We start from the raw sequence: 17,256 nt of genomic DNA, 5'->3' as shown, positions 1-17,256 counted from the left end.
TAGTATGCCCCATTATGTAACAGTAGGCTACTGCAAAATGATAAAGCCTACTGTTACTACTATACAGTTTCATTTCACAGTCTGAAACACTGCATGCTTTCATGGTAATTATGTTCTAATTGATCAAATACTATTATACCTTTGGCTTGTAATTTATTATAGACTATATAGTTTACTAGAAAAAAAATAACCGTGGGAGTAAGTTGATAATGTAAATTAAGCAGAGGCCAGCTTTGTATTTTGTTGTTGTTACAAGATGTCAACTGGTATTAAATGTCGTGCATTTGAATCGTTCTTACAGTTCAGCACTAGTTTCAACTATTTTTATCCATTCACCAGAGACTTCATCAGCTGTCCTAACCAAATGGACTAACCAGTTAGACAGACTTGGGTAATTGAAAAAACATCAACACACTAGTCTTCACCGAGTCAAGATATCTAGTGTTAACCTCTGTGGAATAAAAGTATACTCTTTCTCAATTAGTAAGTGGTTGGCATCATTCAAAGAAACTGTTGTAAACGCTACCTGTGACAGTAAACCGATCTGACATGGCCCATTCCCTCGTCTCCTATAACACACCCTATACACAGCCGTAATTAGTAGCACAGCAGGCCAACAAGCAGCAGGCAACAAGGTCATACTTGTAATGCCATTATCTCATTCACACAATCAGATTTGTGCACAAAGAGAACTTATCTCAATCTTTCACAAGCCGTTATCTTAAACTGACTGCCTGTTTGGTGCTTAATTTGCAGCACCACTGTTCTCATAAAAATAACAACTTTCATTGGGAGTTCTAAATATGCCTCAAAAAGAAGTTTGAGCCTTTCAGTCAGCATCCTCTGCTTCTATTTATAGCTAAATTAAAGTAGAATAGCATTGGATGTAGGCCACAATAAGCCAGGCTGGAACATTTAATGCTCTAGCAGGTGTTGATGGAGGATTTAATGGTGTTGAATCAATTGACATAGGTAATATTGTGTGGTAGGTCAGAACCGAACAGATGCAGTTTGTCAAGGTTGGTCTTAATAATAGGTACTTATGCCTACTAAGGGAGAATGAAATCATAACTTTGAGCTCACTGACACCTTTGTGAGACACATTGGTTACTGGAAGTTCTGTGTTTTTGATATTCCCTCAGCGGGAGAGGGAGTGGCCTTAAAGGAAAAACTGTGATATTTTTCTTAAACTTAAATGCCTCTCATGTCTGCCTTGATAGTCAATATAATGTGATGTTGTTACATTGGCAAAATAACTACAATGTATAAACGCCGTCCAATAGTTTAGTATATCTGGAATTTTTTCTCAGTTCAACACAAAATGCTTTTGGTTGGTATGGTTGGGTGTAATGCTTGTGTCACAGTAACAATGTAAGTTGTAGATACATTGTATGACACTGCCATCTGCTGGTTACTATACGGTAAACACAAATAAATGAAGCAGGCTGAGACTCGCACTGTATTGTTGTTTTATATTTATACTGTGCTTGTTGCATATTTCTTGTATGTTACTTCACATCAGTGTAAGATAAATGATGACACATTCAAGCAATTCAGATTATTTGTTGAATATTGCGTACTCTGAAAATACTGTACTAAATTGAGATCGTAAGTCCCTCTGGATAAGAGCGTCTGCTAAATAACAAAAAATGTAATCTCTAGACTTGTCATAATATGTCATAATAAACAAGGCATAATAACACCACAATAAAGCAGCTCCCAGGAAAAAAGGGTCGTAAGTTAATTTATGGTAAGTAGGTAAATGGACATGTGCTGTCCATATATTTACAAGTCTGTAACTTTAAGTGGAAAATGTTAATCAGGGAGGATGTCTGCTGTGTGCTTTTAAAAATGAATTAAACAGCACTTGCTCTTCTGTTGCCTGTGACCCTGACTCATTTACTCTGAGTGATTGTTTAATTTCCCTCCCTCTCTGAGGGACACCAGGAATGACACAATCATTCAAAATAAACACAAAAGACACATAAATGTAACTTATCACAAAGAGATGTGATGAGATATTGAGTAATTCTGTTTTCATTGTTGGATTTTCTTTGCTGTTCTTAGTAGCAGCAAGAGTCTCTGCAATGGTTTGTAACTAGGTTCTTCCTTATTTTTTAAGCATAGCACATTCATTGTGTCTGTATATTATGGCTGTGTGAATCCACAATGCCATCTGCTGTCTAGTTTCTGCACTCACGGTAAAGCTTTGACACATTACTTGAAATTTCCCACCAAACACAACACAGTACCATGATTCCACAGGATCACAACAACGTGGTTGAATCTAAATTGTGAGGAATAATCAACATTCAAGTATTCTTGCCATACCATATTTATTATGACAAAAAATATAACAAGAATTTTATGAGGTGCTTTACAGTAGCTGATAACTCAGTCATTTTATGCCACAATATCACTTGCACAGTTTGTATTATCTTTTAGTTTACATGAAAGGGGTTGTTGGACTTCTTGTTTTTCTAAATCATGTAGAGCCCTGCTGTTTCATACAGACAGTGTTACAATCACATTAACAAGAGTTAGGAATTAGCATTGACACAATTAGACCTTAAAATGGTAGGATGTCAATAATGGGATGAGTATTATTTATAAATTTAACATTTGTGTTTTTTTGTGGACAAATTTGAGGACATATTTTATGCTTATTTTAGATAGATTTATAAAGAATGATGTATTATGGAAAAATCAACGGCCTAGGAATTCTGTCTTTGAGGTATAATGAAACAACTTTTAAAGGAATGTAAAAGGAAGGAAACAGGCTGTTACATCCCAGTCTTGTTGAAATGTGTGTTGTTTAATGAGACCAGAAAGAAAATAAATGCATTGTGCACTGAACAAATATATTAAACATAACTTCTCTCAAAGATACATGTTTTTCTTACTTTTATTTACAAGATTCCAGGGTCATGGAGTAGAGAATTGGCAGCCCACACTTTTGTTACTGGATGGACTAGTGTACCAGCTTAATACAAAGGAAAACATAGAAAGCACAACCAAGCGCACAGTCACATATTCACAAAATGTATAGAGCGTCTTCCCTCCCCTCCCACGCCTGGGTCAGTATAATGTACTCCGCTTGAGGATGTACGGCCTCCGAGTCTTGGCAGTGTGCGCTTGCCTCTTCAGGATGTATGGTGATTTCCTTTTGAGTGGGTTATCGCTCTTTTGCTCGGGGTCTAAGTAGTCTTGTGATTCGTGGAGTAACTGTAAACACAATCATCAGCATGTGAACCTCTACTCTGTGGAGTAGAACACACATGTTTATCATGGAGGGACACAACATAATGAGGGGTTTGCACCCCTGCTCCTGTGATTGTGCAGGAGCTTTGGTGTGTTCTGACATGCATGGGAGGAGAACAAGGTCTAATCACGCCAAAAGAGCTCTTGGTCCTTGGTGTGAGTGGAGCTGACAGCCAAATAAAGAGAATGGAATATCTTCCACACACAGGGTGAACGGGCTGTATAATGAGGTATGTGCATACTTTTCTGTGCTTGTATGTGATTGTTTGATAATATGTATTTGTGTGTGCGCGTGCGTGTAGGCGTGTGCAAAATGTATACGTTCTTACCCTCTCTTCACGGGGATGTATTACTCTGCAGATGTGCTGGAGGTTGTTGAGATACTCGAGCGGTTCAGGTAGCCAGGCCAGTCCATCCCTGTTCTCCTCCTCACTGTCCCAGGCCTTCTGCCACGGCCCACTAAGGCTGGTTACCATCTTGCACAGGTTGATCAGGGATACGTGCCAGTAGGGGGCGCTCTGCTTGTACTGTTTAATCTAGAAGCAAGTGTGTAGACACTCTTTAAAGTAAAATGTGTGTTGGAATGATTTTTTATCCTTTCTTTCTTTCTCTTAAGTTCTCACTTTCTTTCTCTAAATCGAGCATGATTCGTTCAAGAGAATCCAGAAAAATAACCAAATAGTGCAGGTGTGTACTGCTTGCCTTAAGATTGGGAGGAACATGGGGATTCCCCATTTGTTATTTCAAATGGTTTATGCATCCATGGTTGAAATAAAATTTAAATAAGTGGATGGCCTGAAGACACTGTAGATATTTCATTTTTGCCAAGAGTCATAGATCAGTGAGATCTAACCTCGTACAGCTCCAGCCAGTTGGTTTCTAATCTGGTTTGAGTGTGACGTGAGGCCCTCGCCCCAGCCTGGGTGAGGCTTCTATGTATGTACTGGTTGGTTAACACCACACGGTGCAAATCCATGACGGTCAATGAGAATGACAAAGAGAGGGAAATCGGTGCCTCTGAATCACCACAAACTCCATCTTCTTTATTATTATTTTTTCGTGGAAAGCAAAGCACTACACATACTGTATAGACTCAGGTGTCTTTGTTGAAAGAAAATGTTTTATCGGAATATGATAGGGGTTTATAGGCAAAAAGAAGAATGGCATTCCATTTAAGGCTTCTGACCCTCCTAACACCAAGTCAAACTTTCTGTTCAGTTTGTTTGCTATTACAATGACTTAAATAAAGTATACACAGAAAATGATTTAACTTTAAGGACACTTAATTGTGCTGAAAGGTCATCTCACATATCTTTTCCATGTAGGGCCCCCAGTGACTCAATTAATCACTATCCCCAAAAGTCCAATGAGCTATACAACCTCAAAAGCGATGCTGGCATTTTATATTTTATTATATGGCCTGTGTTGCCACTTTGACTTCTGTGACCATTTTGCTCCCGTCATATTCTAGTACTCCATCAGTGATCTTGCAACGTCTTATTCAATTCATTCCTTTAAAACATTATAGGCTATAAATCACAGCACTTATTTGTTGTGTCATGGCTCAGTGTGTTCCCCTCATCACAAATCATTTATCTTAGAGGAAAGAGAGTGGAGGAGCAGAAGGAGAACATGTCTGCAAGGCTCTGATGCCATCTGAATCCAATTAGCTCAGGTAATCAGTCTCAAGGCACCAGTAGTTCCAGTTTTTAAATCTCATTAATTCATTCTGCACTACTGTGGTTATCTTGCATGATAAATTGTGATTAAAAAAAGCAATACAAATTCTACATGAACACGTTCCCAGATCGATTGTCTCTTGTTTTTGTTTTCATTCTCTGTGTGTTCTGTACAGTATGTGTAAATGTGTAACCTATGTAAAAGGATTCTGCTGCAGGGGAAGTTAATGGGAATGTGTATCATACATATGGAAAGAGTATATTTAAAAGGAATAACCCTAACCAAGGGCCTACCTATAACCCTGCTAAAACACAACCAAGAGGGTAACAGTGTTAGGGCTGTCTTATCTGGGTGACAGGTCTATATCCAGACTATGAAAGAACACCTGCATAGGGGGGGGGGGGTTGAAGGGAGGCTAGCTGGATGGGTTCTGTACACATGCACACCCTTCAGATGTGATAGGCGCAAAGAGAAAGCCATAGTAGCCTACCTTTGAAGTGAAGAGACTGCTCAGTAATTCCTCTTCTATCGCCCGCTGTTCTTGGTCAACATCTGTCAGGGGCATCCAGAAACATGAGTCATTTCAATTTAGAACGCAGGTACATCAGGTACAACCCAGGTAGAGAAGTAAGCCCAAGTATGTAGAATCAATATGGTGAATGCAGCCTAATGTTGACCTCTGCTGCCTGCATTTGTGGACTTGGAGTATAATTAATTATGTCTGCTTTTTTCAGTTCATTGCAAGACTCTTTGTCCATCAGTTGCCAAACTCCATTACTGCCTTTTTTATTTGTCGGCAGAAGTGATGGCAGGCTCATCATCCACAAATCATTTGAGTAAACTTTATCCAATTTACTAGTTAATCACACCCATGAAACACAACCAGCCATTCATGGAACCCAAGCATGTCAAGTTCCTTCATGTCATTTTGGACATTTGTATGTAAAACACCTAAAACACTTTTAAGTACTTTAAATGAAGATGTGATCAATATTTTTCAGAGTCAGAGTTCATGCAATTAAATACTATTGTTTTGAGTTTAAGAACCAATATGTTTCGCTTCGAAAAGGTTGCTTTAGACCACACGACCCCAAGGCTAGAAATAATCTATTTTGGGGATTTATATAATTGAGGTATCATTTGTTAGGATCATCAGACAGTCAAGTGCCGGAGGGCGGCAGGACTCAGGATAATAGGATGGAAATATTTAAGAACACGGATGAGTCATAAAACAGGATTGCAAAGAGACATAGAGACACTCTTTAGAATAGATTTGAATGAAAAAAAGTTAACTAAAAAAAATGTTAGAACTAGAGTGCCCGGTTCATTATACAACCTGTATTAATCCCACTGTGTTTGGTATTTTTCTTGAGTCTGCTACTAACACGCTGAAGAATAGGATGTGCCTGCAAAAATCTATTAATCCTTTAATTTGTGTCAATGATTAACTTTTGGATAGTTTATTGGGCATCATTGTGATCTCAAGAACCAATTAGCTAAATAAGCCAAAAATAATTGAAAGTAAAGTTTATTTTCTAAAGCATAATAACATTAGAAATATCCATTGCTGTTGTCTACATTTAATATGTGCAATGGTGTGGGGTTTGCCAAAACAAATAATATAATAAGTACAATGTTTGGTACACTGACAATCTCCACTTTTACACTTTAGGGTATTAAACCAATATGTAGGGTTAAATCCTGTGGTCTTTCTGCAACCCCATTTACAGAAAAGGCTGCTATCTAGACATACAAGATTCTATCATAATTATTAAACATTCCTTTTGAGTGTTTCAGACACTTCATCCCTTGAATGTGTTATGTAAAATATCTGCAGGCAGCAGTTGTTGATAAGCACCATACACTTGCCGCAATTGTACTGGACCAATCCATGTGAATGAATAATATATCATTAGGACATTACGAAAATTCACCTGTTATTAATCCTCAGGTGAAAGGAAACTACCTCCATCCGTCAAAACACTGACCAGATGTAACGTCCCTATCCCAAGGCTGTTCATCATTCAAAGAAATCATATTTGCATATGAGCAGAAGAATGCCAATGCTTACCTGAGCATAGACCTCCACATGTGAAACAGAGGAGAAGAATGCATGCCACCTGTGCCCACATCTTTGAAAAATTCCACACTGTAGAGAATCCGCCTAGGCAGAACCCAAGTCCATAAGGTAAAAGGGCCAAATATGTAAGAACAAGGAGAGAGAGAGAATGTGCACAAGAGAGGTAGCTCGGAACTCTTTCTTCTCCTTTCCCCCAGTTCAGCCAGTGTTTCCCTTGAGTCTTCCAGGGGTTGAAGTGAAGAGCTGTGGGATCCATTCTCTCAGTATATAAGAGCCAACGTGATGTCAGAGAATCACTCTCAGTTTCTGTCCCCTCCCTCCACCCTTCTCCTAACACCCTCTCTCCTTCCTTCATCCCCCTCTCTTTCCACCCCCGACTCTCCCCCCAGGGCAGCTACCCCAGGACGTCAGACATCGCCTCAGCATCACCCAAAGGTTTCTGAGTCACACAACCTTTTATCTTTCTTTCTTTTTTTTCCCTCTTATTATTGCACCTGTGCTGTGATTGTGAGGGCAGGAGAGGAGGAGATTGGGTTGATATAGGTATAGATTCAAATGAATGGGGAGACAATAACCTGATGAAATACCATGTGAGGAGGCTCCATCACAGCCCTGTATGACCACACAGAGCATCATGAGGATAATTAAACATACCAATATCAGCACCGTGGATATAATGGCCTGGTGTCCCAGATTCGTTAAGAAGCTCTTAACGCTAAGATCTTCTTAAGGACGTTCTAAGAGTGTTCTAGAGCGCCCTTAGAACGCCCTTAGAACGTTCTTAAGATAAAAAAATAATTGTTTGAGTAATAACTGATTAAATACGTCATTTATAAATGGCCAATTCGTGTGCATTTCCGCCAGACGTCACTATATCGCCAGTGTTGACAATCGCGGAGACTTAAATTATTAAAGTAATGGTAATTCATTTTATTCTATCCAAGTAAAGCGTGTCACGTATCCAAACTCAAGTGCAACCATACAGTGGCACATATGGACACCCCACTGCGAAGGCCACTGTCTGATGGCCGATGAGTTATTGCCCGAAAACCAGATACAAAGTATCATTTCGGACGCAGGAAGTCCCAAAGAACTTGACGCTGAACTATCCTACAACGAAAATAAAGTGAAGTAGAGATTAGGAGATGAACGTGTATAAACATTAGTTTATACACGTTCTTATTTTTATTCTGGTATGCCCTTTTTTCTGTTGACCAGTGGAAAAGTGGTTCAACTAAGTCTTTCAGTCATTTTGGGGTTTAACGCCACCCTCAATTTCACTGTGGGACGGCCTCCCACCAAGTGCGCTTTGAGTGCAGTTGGGACAGCTCTCAACTTTTTCTCTAACACAGATCATAGCCTAGCAAAGGTATTAGACAACCACATACGGAAAGAAGCTTTATAACCTTCTGTTTTTGCAATGCAGCGAGTATAGCGAGTTTTAGATTGTGTCTCGAATTTGTGACTTCTTATGGCTCCGTTTGGAAAAAACTTTCTGAAAGCGCGCTTGAAAAACAGGTATTATACATTTTTGTCTCTCAAAGCCTATAGAATATTTTTCTAGTGGTTTCACTCCAGGTTTACGTATTATTACAGATGTAGGCTACTCATAGCTCTTTTAGTAGTATATTTTAGTATCCATAATTTGACATAAATGTCATCGTTTGGAAGGATTGATGTAACGATTGATTTTTCTGTTATCGTCTTATGGATTTTGTACTGGATCATTGTGTGCGTGTACGTGTGAGAATGTGAATGTAGCCTACACCGTGTGTGTAAGAGAGAGGGGTGTTCTCACTAGTAATTGGCAAAGCCATGACGAAATGACAAACCATCATTAAGACATAGATGATGTGAATGAGAGTGGTGGTGCGACTCAGTCTACTCGGTAATCTCATCTAAAGCGTTAGAAAACAGCGGTTTTCTTGATATTAACACCTCTTTCGTTCAGTGTACGTCAAGGCTCTGACAGATTGATAGTTGACTCAGATCTTCAATGAGACGGATTGCTCGCCTGTGGCAGTTTCATTTTATTATCAATTTCACTACAGTCAAGACCAAAATACAATGTAAAGGATATCCCACGATTTTTCTCTGATAGGCTATGTTGGGCTGAGAACAACATTTAATTGGTTTAAAAAAACAAGTTACAACCTGCAGTCACACCTCTGCCTCGTTTGTAAACGCATTGCATATCACTTTAATATGTTATTATGTTCAAGTTGACAGAAATCCCCAATCTACACTTGAATTAGCCTACTTGTGTTGGAAATTTCCGTGGTTGAAGTTCCATGGATTCATATGGGGCTTTGTAAAGCGATAACATCTAGATGTAGTCTACCACAAGCAGTGCTGTTTCTTTTAGAGACAAGGGTTAGGTATATTTTATATATTTGGATTGGCGGAATGCATGGGATTATGACACTTTTAGCATTACGGATTTGAAAAATGCATCAGTCCATGTACAGTTGAGGGAAATACATTTATCTGTGTAGTCTAACTGTCTGATAATTTCAGTAACTTCAAACAGTCTAGCTGGAGCTACCTCAGTAGATGCCTTCGTCTTATTTATGTAGTGTAGTAATTATCCTTGGGCAACTATAATTATCTCAAGTGGATAGATCTGTAGATATCGCATGTCGGTGGTGATTTTGTTTAAAGCCTTTGCAATTTACTGTTTCAAGGAGACAGCAATGTACTTATACTGTTATCGTTTGTAAACAGATATATAAATGTTACCCTTGTAGGCTACTAGAATAAAAGACAGGTCTAGGTAGGTCACCTACCCTATTTACAGCCCCAACACGGGGCTTTCAACAGGCCGATTGATACAAAGATTAGTATTGTACTCCTTCGTCCCAAAAAATTGAGTTGTATGGATGGATTTGTATTCCATATCATGTAAACTTTTCCAAACACAAAAATGCTCATTTCTAGAGCTGGACATTTTGTCCAAGAGTGACTCAATGAGGAGCAGCAGGTGCCTCTTCTCCTTTGAAGCCAGCTCTTAAAATATGAGTGTGTCTGGTTTCATAGATGCCTCCAATCTTATGTGGAGCCATTCTAGAAAGATGTTGTTATTTCTTTTCCCCCAAATCGTTATCCTCCTCAGATTAGAGACAGGAAGCCTCTATCTTTTAGCTTTGTCCCATGAACATGCCCTAGAAGAACCACAGTTAAGACTGGCTAGTTGGCATGCTGAAGAGTGTGTTTACACAAACATTACAAACCACATTCTAGATCTCATACTCAAACTCTCCAGTTTGAGGATCTTGGTTGATGGGAAACACATTCCTGGCAGGTTTCCATTGTATACTATTGATTTGTTTGTAGTACATGCTCAAATTCACCTTATGTACAAAGGCTTGACTGAAAATGTAGCCTATGGGCTTTACACAGTGAATGTAAAGGTTTAACTACTAAGCTAATCTTTAGTGTGTCTTATCAACAACCACCGTAGAAACATGTTTGCGTATATACTATCAAAGATAGGAAATTGTCTCTCACTATCTGGATAACTGCATACTTGGCTTATAGTGTCTCTGTCAACAGGCAACATGATGTGACAGCAAAAAAAAACGCTGCAAAGTGATACTCCCTGTCATGTTTGAACTTGTTTGAAACCACAATTGTGGGATTCTATGCTGTCATGATATGTCATTTTCAAGGTTGTCACACAGGCCTATTGTTTATATTCCATTATTTTGAATGGTCCTATAGGTTTAATTAGGGTTGGTGGAGTTTTTTAAAGAAAATAAGAGATCAGCAGCACACACCTCACATCACTTGCCACACACTCACATTCTTTAAGACTTCCCTTCTTAGTTCATTTAGAGGTCAAGTGTGCTTGTTTCTGGGACTGACTCAATCACATTGAGTCAGTCCCATTGCCAACAGGGAAAACCATTTTAAATGAATTGCATTCAATACTTTGAAATTATACATATTTTGTCATATAATTTGACATGATGTGCATACAGGTATGTGTTCTAAATAACACAGACAGTTCTGTAGTTGGAGATTTTCAAGTTTAAATGCATCAGTTCATCAGCATGGAAATCTCAAATTTGTGTAGCAACAATTTATAAGTGATTGCATAATGCCTGGACCTAATGTATAAGGGCACCCACATGTATGCCGCCAAACACATTCTATAACATTTAAATGTCAAGTAGCGCACATTTTGACAACCCTCATAAATATATATTTCTTTTGATTTTCTGTGTAGTATTTACCTAGGCAGGTTTGATTTCTGCCTGTTCTATTTAACTCACTAATACCACCAGTTGAAGGTATTGTTTGTCCTGATAGAACAATCTAGCGAGCTGCCCTGCTCTGTTCCATGAGGACATCATCAACATTGGTATATCGAGAATTTAGTCTTCACGTTTATAGGCGGAAAATCTCAGGTTATACACCCATCTAACCATTATGCAAGTGCTATTTTGGAGCACTAAAACTCACCTAATGTAGTACCTAATGCATTCCTCTTTGTATATTACCTAATTGTATAGGACTTTACCTTGATGTAGTGAGAATGGGCTAAACAACTCAATAAATCCATAGTTACACAAAGGTTTGGTGTTTAATTCCTCCTCCCCCATCCATGGATTCACAGGATGTGTCTTGTGCTCCATAACAAACACAGGTGCTTCCCACTGCTAGTGTAAAGGGGGCATCCTGCTCAGCTGAGGGTTTTGGTCTGGTGCGGTTGTGTGTCTTCATAGTGTGCACGCATGTACATTAAAGTTTGAAATTCAGTACTTCAAACGCTTATGAATAGGCTACTTGACCACTTAGCAATTTCTTGCTTTGCATCTCTCAGTCTCAGATAACATATTTAATGTAGTGCCCTCCATATTGAAAAAATGATTGGGGTCATTGTTAAGTCGTCATAGTCATTGTCTGTGAATGCTGAAGGCATGTTGGGATTGTTTTCCCTCTACATAGCTCTATTTGCTTAGCCATTTTCGTTTCCAAGGTCTCCATAACCATTAACCAGCAGCTTGCATTGTTGCATGTGTATCACATTCCTAGGCCTCATTCATCAACAGTGAACACAATACTCTACTTGTGTGTTTTCACGCTAGGTGGAAACCAAAACAGTCTGGAATCACACTGTAAAATCAGCTATCTTGAAGACCTGGCAGGTGTTTATACTCCATAGGTTTTCTATCCATTGACCAATTAATTCGTATTTTTATTATATCATAGAACTCCCATTCATTATTTTTTTAGAACAGTCACTTGGGACATAAGGGGACTTCTTTGAATATGACATCAACGGTTTGAAAACGTTTTTAAGTTGCCTTTGTCAGCCATATTCATCCATACTCCCTGCCTTGTGAGACTCTGAGACAGGAATTACCTCATAAAGTAGAACTACTCTGCAAAAAACACATTTACTTTCAGTTCACTGTACCCAAGGCTCTGATGCAATGTGACAAGTTGCTTATGGTAAACTGAAGCCATCCGGTAAAAGGATCAATGGCAGTATTGGTTATGTGGTGTGGATGGAAGCCTACACTTCAAGTAATGTTCCAAAAATAAAAGTTGACTGAAAAGCCAAACTTAACTATTAACCAAACCCTTTAATGTGTACACATGGACTGATCACCTGATTACAGGAAACGGAAACATCTGACATTATAATTTGGTGAATTATTTGATTATTGCTTGATGTCATAGCCATCTGCATTGCCTGTCACATAGGCTATGGTATGAACTGAATATGAACTTATACAAGACCTTTACTGATCTCATATCAAGACATTAACATTACGGAAGTAAAAGGATGTAATCAAAAACCTATTTTGAGATCAATTTATGACCATACTTATGATCCAGACCAAAAAGTAATATGGACTTTGAAGTTAAATGGCTCAGAACGAAATCATAAAGTAATCTTGTCTGATGAGACAGACAATTAGTTACCATTAAAGAAAAATCAGATTGAGGCAGGCACTGTACAAAGCTAATGTATTTCTCATTGGCTTATTGGAAGACCACTAGGATGTATTTTCTCCCAAAAAGTTATATTTGGTTTAATAGAAAGATGCATTAATGTGAATGAGTAAAGGAAACCGAGACTTCTATGATACAGTACACTGTAACCGTTTTAAGGTTTTTAGACAGGAGCTAAAGCTTTTGATATTGTACTAAAGACTATGTTTTGAACATATATCTAACAATACTTTAAATAAATATTTCATCAACTGTATCTTGGTCTTAGGAACAAGGACATTGAAGCTGTTCCAGGAAAGGAGATCCAGGTGTCCGTGTTTGATGAAGAGAAGGTGGTCTGTGGAGTGACCAAACACACAACATGTGCAGACATAGTGCAGGCCTTGCTGGACGACCATAAGACCATCCCAGAAAGCAAGAGGCTCCTACATGGTGACTGCAAAGACTTCTGCCTCCTGGAGCGCTGGAAGGGCTTTGAGAGGGCTCTGCCTCCTCTGACACGAATCCTCAGGCTTTGGAATGCTTGGGGAGACCAAAAACCATTTATTCAGTTCATTCTAGTTAAAACCAGCGATGTTGTGCCCCAAACAGGCAAACGGTGCAGTAAATCCAAAGGGGCCAAGCCAAAGACGTGGGAAAAAGGTCCCACTCATTATTCTCAGTCCATGCCTGTTGAGAGACAAAAGCGCATGGTGAAAAAAGCCTTTCGAAAGCTGGAGAAGATCCACAAGGAGAAGGAGACCACCCCAGGTGCTGCGGAGATTGACAGGATGGTTCAGCTCATAATCTCTCAGGACCACACGATCCGACAGCAGGTCCAGCGAATGAGAGATCTCGATTTGGAGATTGAGAGGGGCAAACTGCAGGTGGGCCAGGAGGATGACAACCTGTCAAAGTTGTCAACATCTCCCACCCAGAGTATGGGCTTTCAGAATGAGGATCCGTTGCAGGACTACCTGTACTCTAGAGACGGAGTGGAGCAGCTAGAGTTGCAGTTGCAGAGGCACCAAGACCTCATCCTCCAGTTGTCTCATGACATCAACGCAGAGCTGAGGAGTGGCATGTTTGCCTGGCCAGAGGTTCCAGAAGAGGAGGTGCAACCGCAAGGGGCCACGGCTGCTGCACTATCCCAAGCATCTTCTGACTTAGATCTATCCTCCCATGTCTCGGAACTGGAGACACTACAGTCAGAACTGAAGTATAGCCTGTGCACTGGCGTGTCCCTTCACAACCAAACAATGGAGCTGGAGAAAGAGCTAAAGCGCTACGATATGACAATAAGCTCCAAAGACCAGGAGTGTTGGCAGCTGGCCACCCAGCTTTGCTCACTGCAGTTGGAGGAAAGTGTAAAGGAAGCTCCTAGGTCTGGGACCCTAAAAGGCCTGGTTCATTGCAGTGTTCCACAACACGTGAAACTCAAACACAACTTGTCCCCTACTGACATAACTGACACTGACTCAGACACGGGGATTAGCTCCACACACAGTCAAGACTCCCTCTTGCCCTGTTTGGATTCCCTGCCTCCTCTGGACTCAGATGTTTGAACAGGAACTTCAGGACTTCTGGATTGCTCAGCATGGGTGAATATTTCAGCAATGCATGCTGAATGTTCACTAGTCTAATGTTGATATTCATCAATTAATCATGCAGGAATATTTAACATTGCTTTTGAATGCTCTAAAGGCGCCATTATTATCCCCGGTGTTAGTAAGACTGGCATATTCACAAGACCTTTTTGATTTATTTTTAACCAAAAGGTTTATAATAGTAGAATCTGGATGTTTTATATTAAAACATTTGGGAAAGGTGTGTGGATAAATAACTACAGTGAACCTTTGTTTTACATTGTAAAATGCCATTTTACCGAGCAACTGCATTATATGATAGCCTATCATGTTACGTCACGCAACTTGTATCTATCACATGAAAGACAATGATTTCTAAGTTATTTAATAGCACAAGGTTTCATGTTATACAAGGACATTATCTTCTTTTTAGGCATTTTTAGGCAAACGCTTATTCAAGACATTGCAGCATTATGGAACTAATTATATCTTTATGACAAGGCAATGAGTCATAAAATCATTCAAAGTCATTTAAGCTAGCAAGACGTATATTACTTCTACTTCAACAATAAAGACTCTGATACTTTAAATGCCACAGACAGTTGGTTCACACATTGACTAGTCTAGCAGCTGGTAAGACACGGGGACACCATTTTACCACCTACAAATGAAACACAGTAAAGCAGAGCAACAGGTGAGTTTCTCATAATATCAATATGGTGAATATATGAAATGCCTCCAGAAAAGGAACAAGACTCAAGCCACAGCAGCCTTGGGAAGTGCCCTGTATTACCAGGGGAGACAGTCGCTAGGCAGACCCAAACAACAGCAAGCACTCTTCTCTTGCCATGGTGATGCTGACAGTGTAACACGCTGTACTGAGAGCAGATCAGGGCTGGTAGTGAAGCAGGGCATATCCATTTCACAAACTAATTGCCTTCTTCAACCCCTTCTCTAATCCCCTTAGTAGTTCCAGCATACATGAAAGAGCACAGTGTCGCACAATGTAGACAGCCTTGCATCAGTGCCTCCCAGTTGTGAAGAGTACCAAGGTTTAGCTAAGGCAGGTTTGCTTGAAAGCAGTTTGTACCAAATCGTACCAGATTTGTGGTTCATGAAATGTATTTTCTTATGCAAATAGTCACTTAGTCATAGATGTTTCGATAGAAAAGAAGTCACCTTGTTAGTAGTTTATTGTTTCTCTGAAGCATGCTGATGCAGTTTCTTCTTTGATTTGGTCTCAAACTGTGTTGATTACCTAATTACTTCATCAGCAGCACCTGACACTCCCTGTGGATAAACATTGCCAAAGCCTACATTTCCCAGTGGGCCGAGCAGGAAGTAGCATTCAGAGTCAGACCCTGTAATGTCGAGTAAGATGGCGACTTGCTTATCCAGTCTCTGCCTGACATCAGCAAGGGTTCAAAACCTTTTCAAGTCATACGCCTGTTTTCAGACAACAGTAATTACATGGGCCAAAATGACTGTTACTAGAGCCAGTTTTTTGTTGTTGCAAAGGTGCAATTCTGTGCCAGCAACCTTGGGTTACAGACACTGTATGGTCATTTATATGATTCAGTAATGATTCTTTTGTAGTTTGATACATGCTACAATCACTGTAAAACTATTAAACAATAATTACATTTTGTCACTCTGAGATATGAAATCAATCTCTGATTTTTTTTATCCCTCACCACACTGGTTAGTTATGTACAGATCAACACTGTTGATAAAAGAGCTTATAATTCCAATACCTCAGAACCTTACAGCATGGCATGTCACTAGCACATGGACCGCTTTGCTTGGACATGCCGCCAGTAGATAGACCCCTTCGCTTTGTTATTCGTTTGTCTGGTTTTCTATATAAATGTTTCAGGCATTTCTGCTTGTTTTAGGCCAGAGCCAGTGAAGAGGGAGAGGACATTTAAGGGCGAGAGAGAGGCTAGGACGTGCAAGGAATATCAACCAGGCTGGATTTGAAACTAGATCTGTAAAGCCTTAGCCCACACAGTACAAGCACTTAACTGGTGAACCACCAGGGCACCCCACTTAACTTATTTTCAAATGCGTTCCCTGTAGGACCAGAAAGAGATGTCATCAGTTGTTGTATTCCATTACATGTTTTCATGAGATGCGTCAGCACAACAGGAGTATATAATTCTCAGCAGTTCTTTTAATGACATGTATAGTGAACCAGGATCTCTTAAAGACACCAGTACAAATAAGCCATGAAAAGTCTTACATCACCTGTGCGTATTACAAGTACACTGGTGAACCTACACCCAGCAAATAGGGACAGCTAAATATGGCCAACTAGAGAGGGTACAATTTCTGGGGAAATTGTAGGGTGTGCTTGCTTGCTTCAGTTGCAGGTGCATTGCGATTCAAATAGTACCATCTGCTAACTGAAAATAACCCCCCCAAAACGTAAGTAAGTTCGATATTAATTTAGAGGGACATGGCTAATTCAAAAGCAGTTTGCTAGAGGCAAGCTAGCTGCCGTTGCTATCCACACTCCACTGATTGTTTGAAAGTGCAGGAAATTAGAATGTTTCTTTTGTAAGGGATAATGTATAGTAGACCCGACAGGGCGAACAGCACCCCAACGGGAAGCGGAGGGGTTTTGTTTCGCCCTGAAGGGCCTTATTTCCCCGATAATGACCGGCGTTCTATACATTATCCCGCTTATTCCACGGCTACTTGCCA

General features: G+C 39.8%; 2 protein-coding genes across 2 annotated transcripts; one reads left to right on the top strand and one right to left on the bottom strand.

Moving 5' to 3' along the window:
* Window positions 1-2,428: 2,428 nt before the first annotated feature.
* nts (neurotensin) lies at window positions 2,429-7,277 on the bottom strand. The gene is made up of 4 exons (XM_084672542.1): window positions 7,013-7,277; window positions 5,432-5,493; window positions 3,591-3,797; window positions 2,429-3,225 (listed from the first exon to the last, which is right to left on the bottom strand). The coding sequence occupies exons 1-4, from the start codon at window positions 7,275-7,277 to the stop codon at window positions 3,079-3,081; spliced, it is 681 nt and encodes a 226-aa protein (XP_084528668.1). The 3' UTR covers window positions 2,429-3,078.
* A 1,075-nt stretch (window positions 7,278-8,352) lies between these two features.
* rassf9 (Ras association domain family member 9) lies at window positions 8,353-16,216 on the top strand. The gene is made up of 2 exons (XM_084671227.1): window positions 8,353-8,539; window positions 13,254-16,216. Exons 1-2 carry the CDS (start codon window positions 8,493-8,495, stop codon window positions 14,527-14,529), a joined length of 1,323 nt encoding a protein of 440 aa, XP_084527353.1. The 5' UTR covers window positions 8,353-8,492; the 3' UTR covers window positions 14,530-16,216.
* Window positions 16,217-17,256: the final 1,040 nt, after the last annotated feature.

This window comes from Hypomesus nipponensis, chromosome 14, assembly GCF_054491055.1.
Source record: "Hypomesus nipponensis isolate SF chromosome 14, ASM5449105v1, whole genome shotgun sequence".
NCBI lineage: Eukaryota > Metazoa > Chordata > Actinopteri > Osmeriformes > Osmeridae > Hypomesus > Hypomesus nipponensis.
Note: the sequence above shows the minus strand (reverse complement) of the source record. Positions and strands in the feature narration are given on the sequence as shown.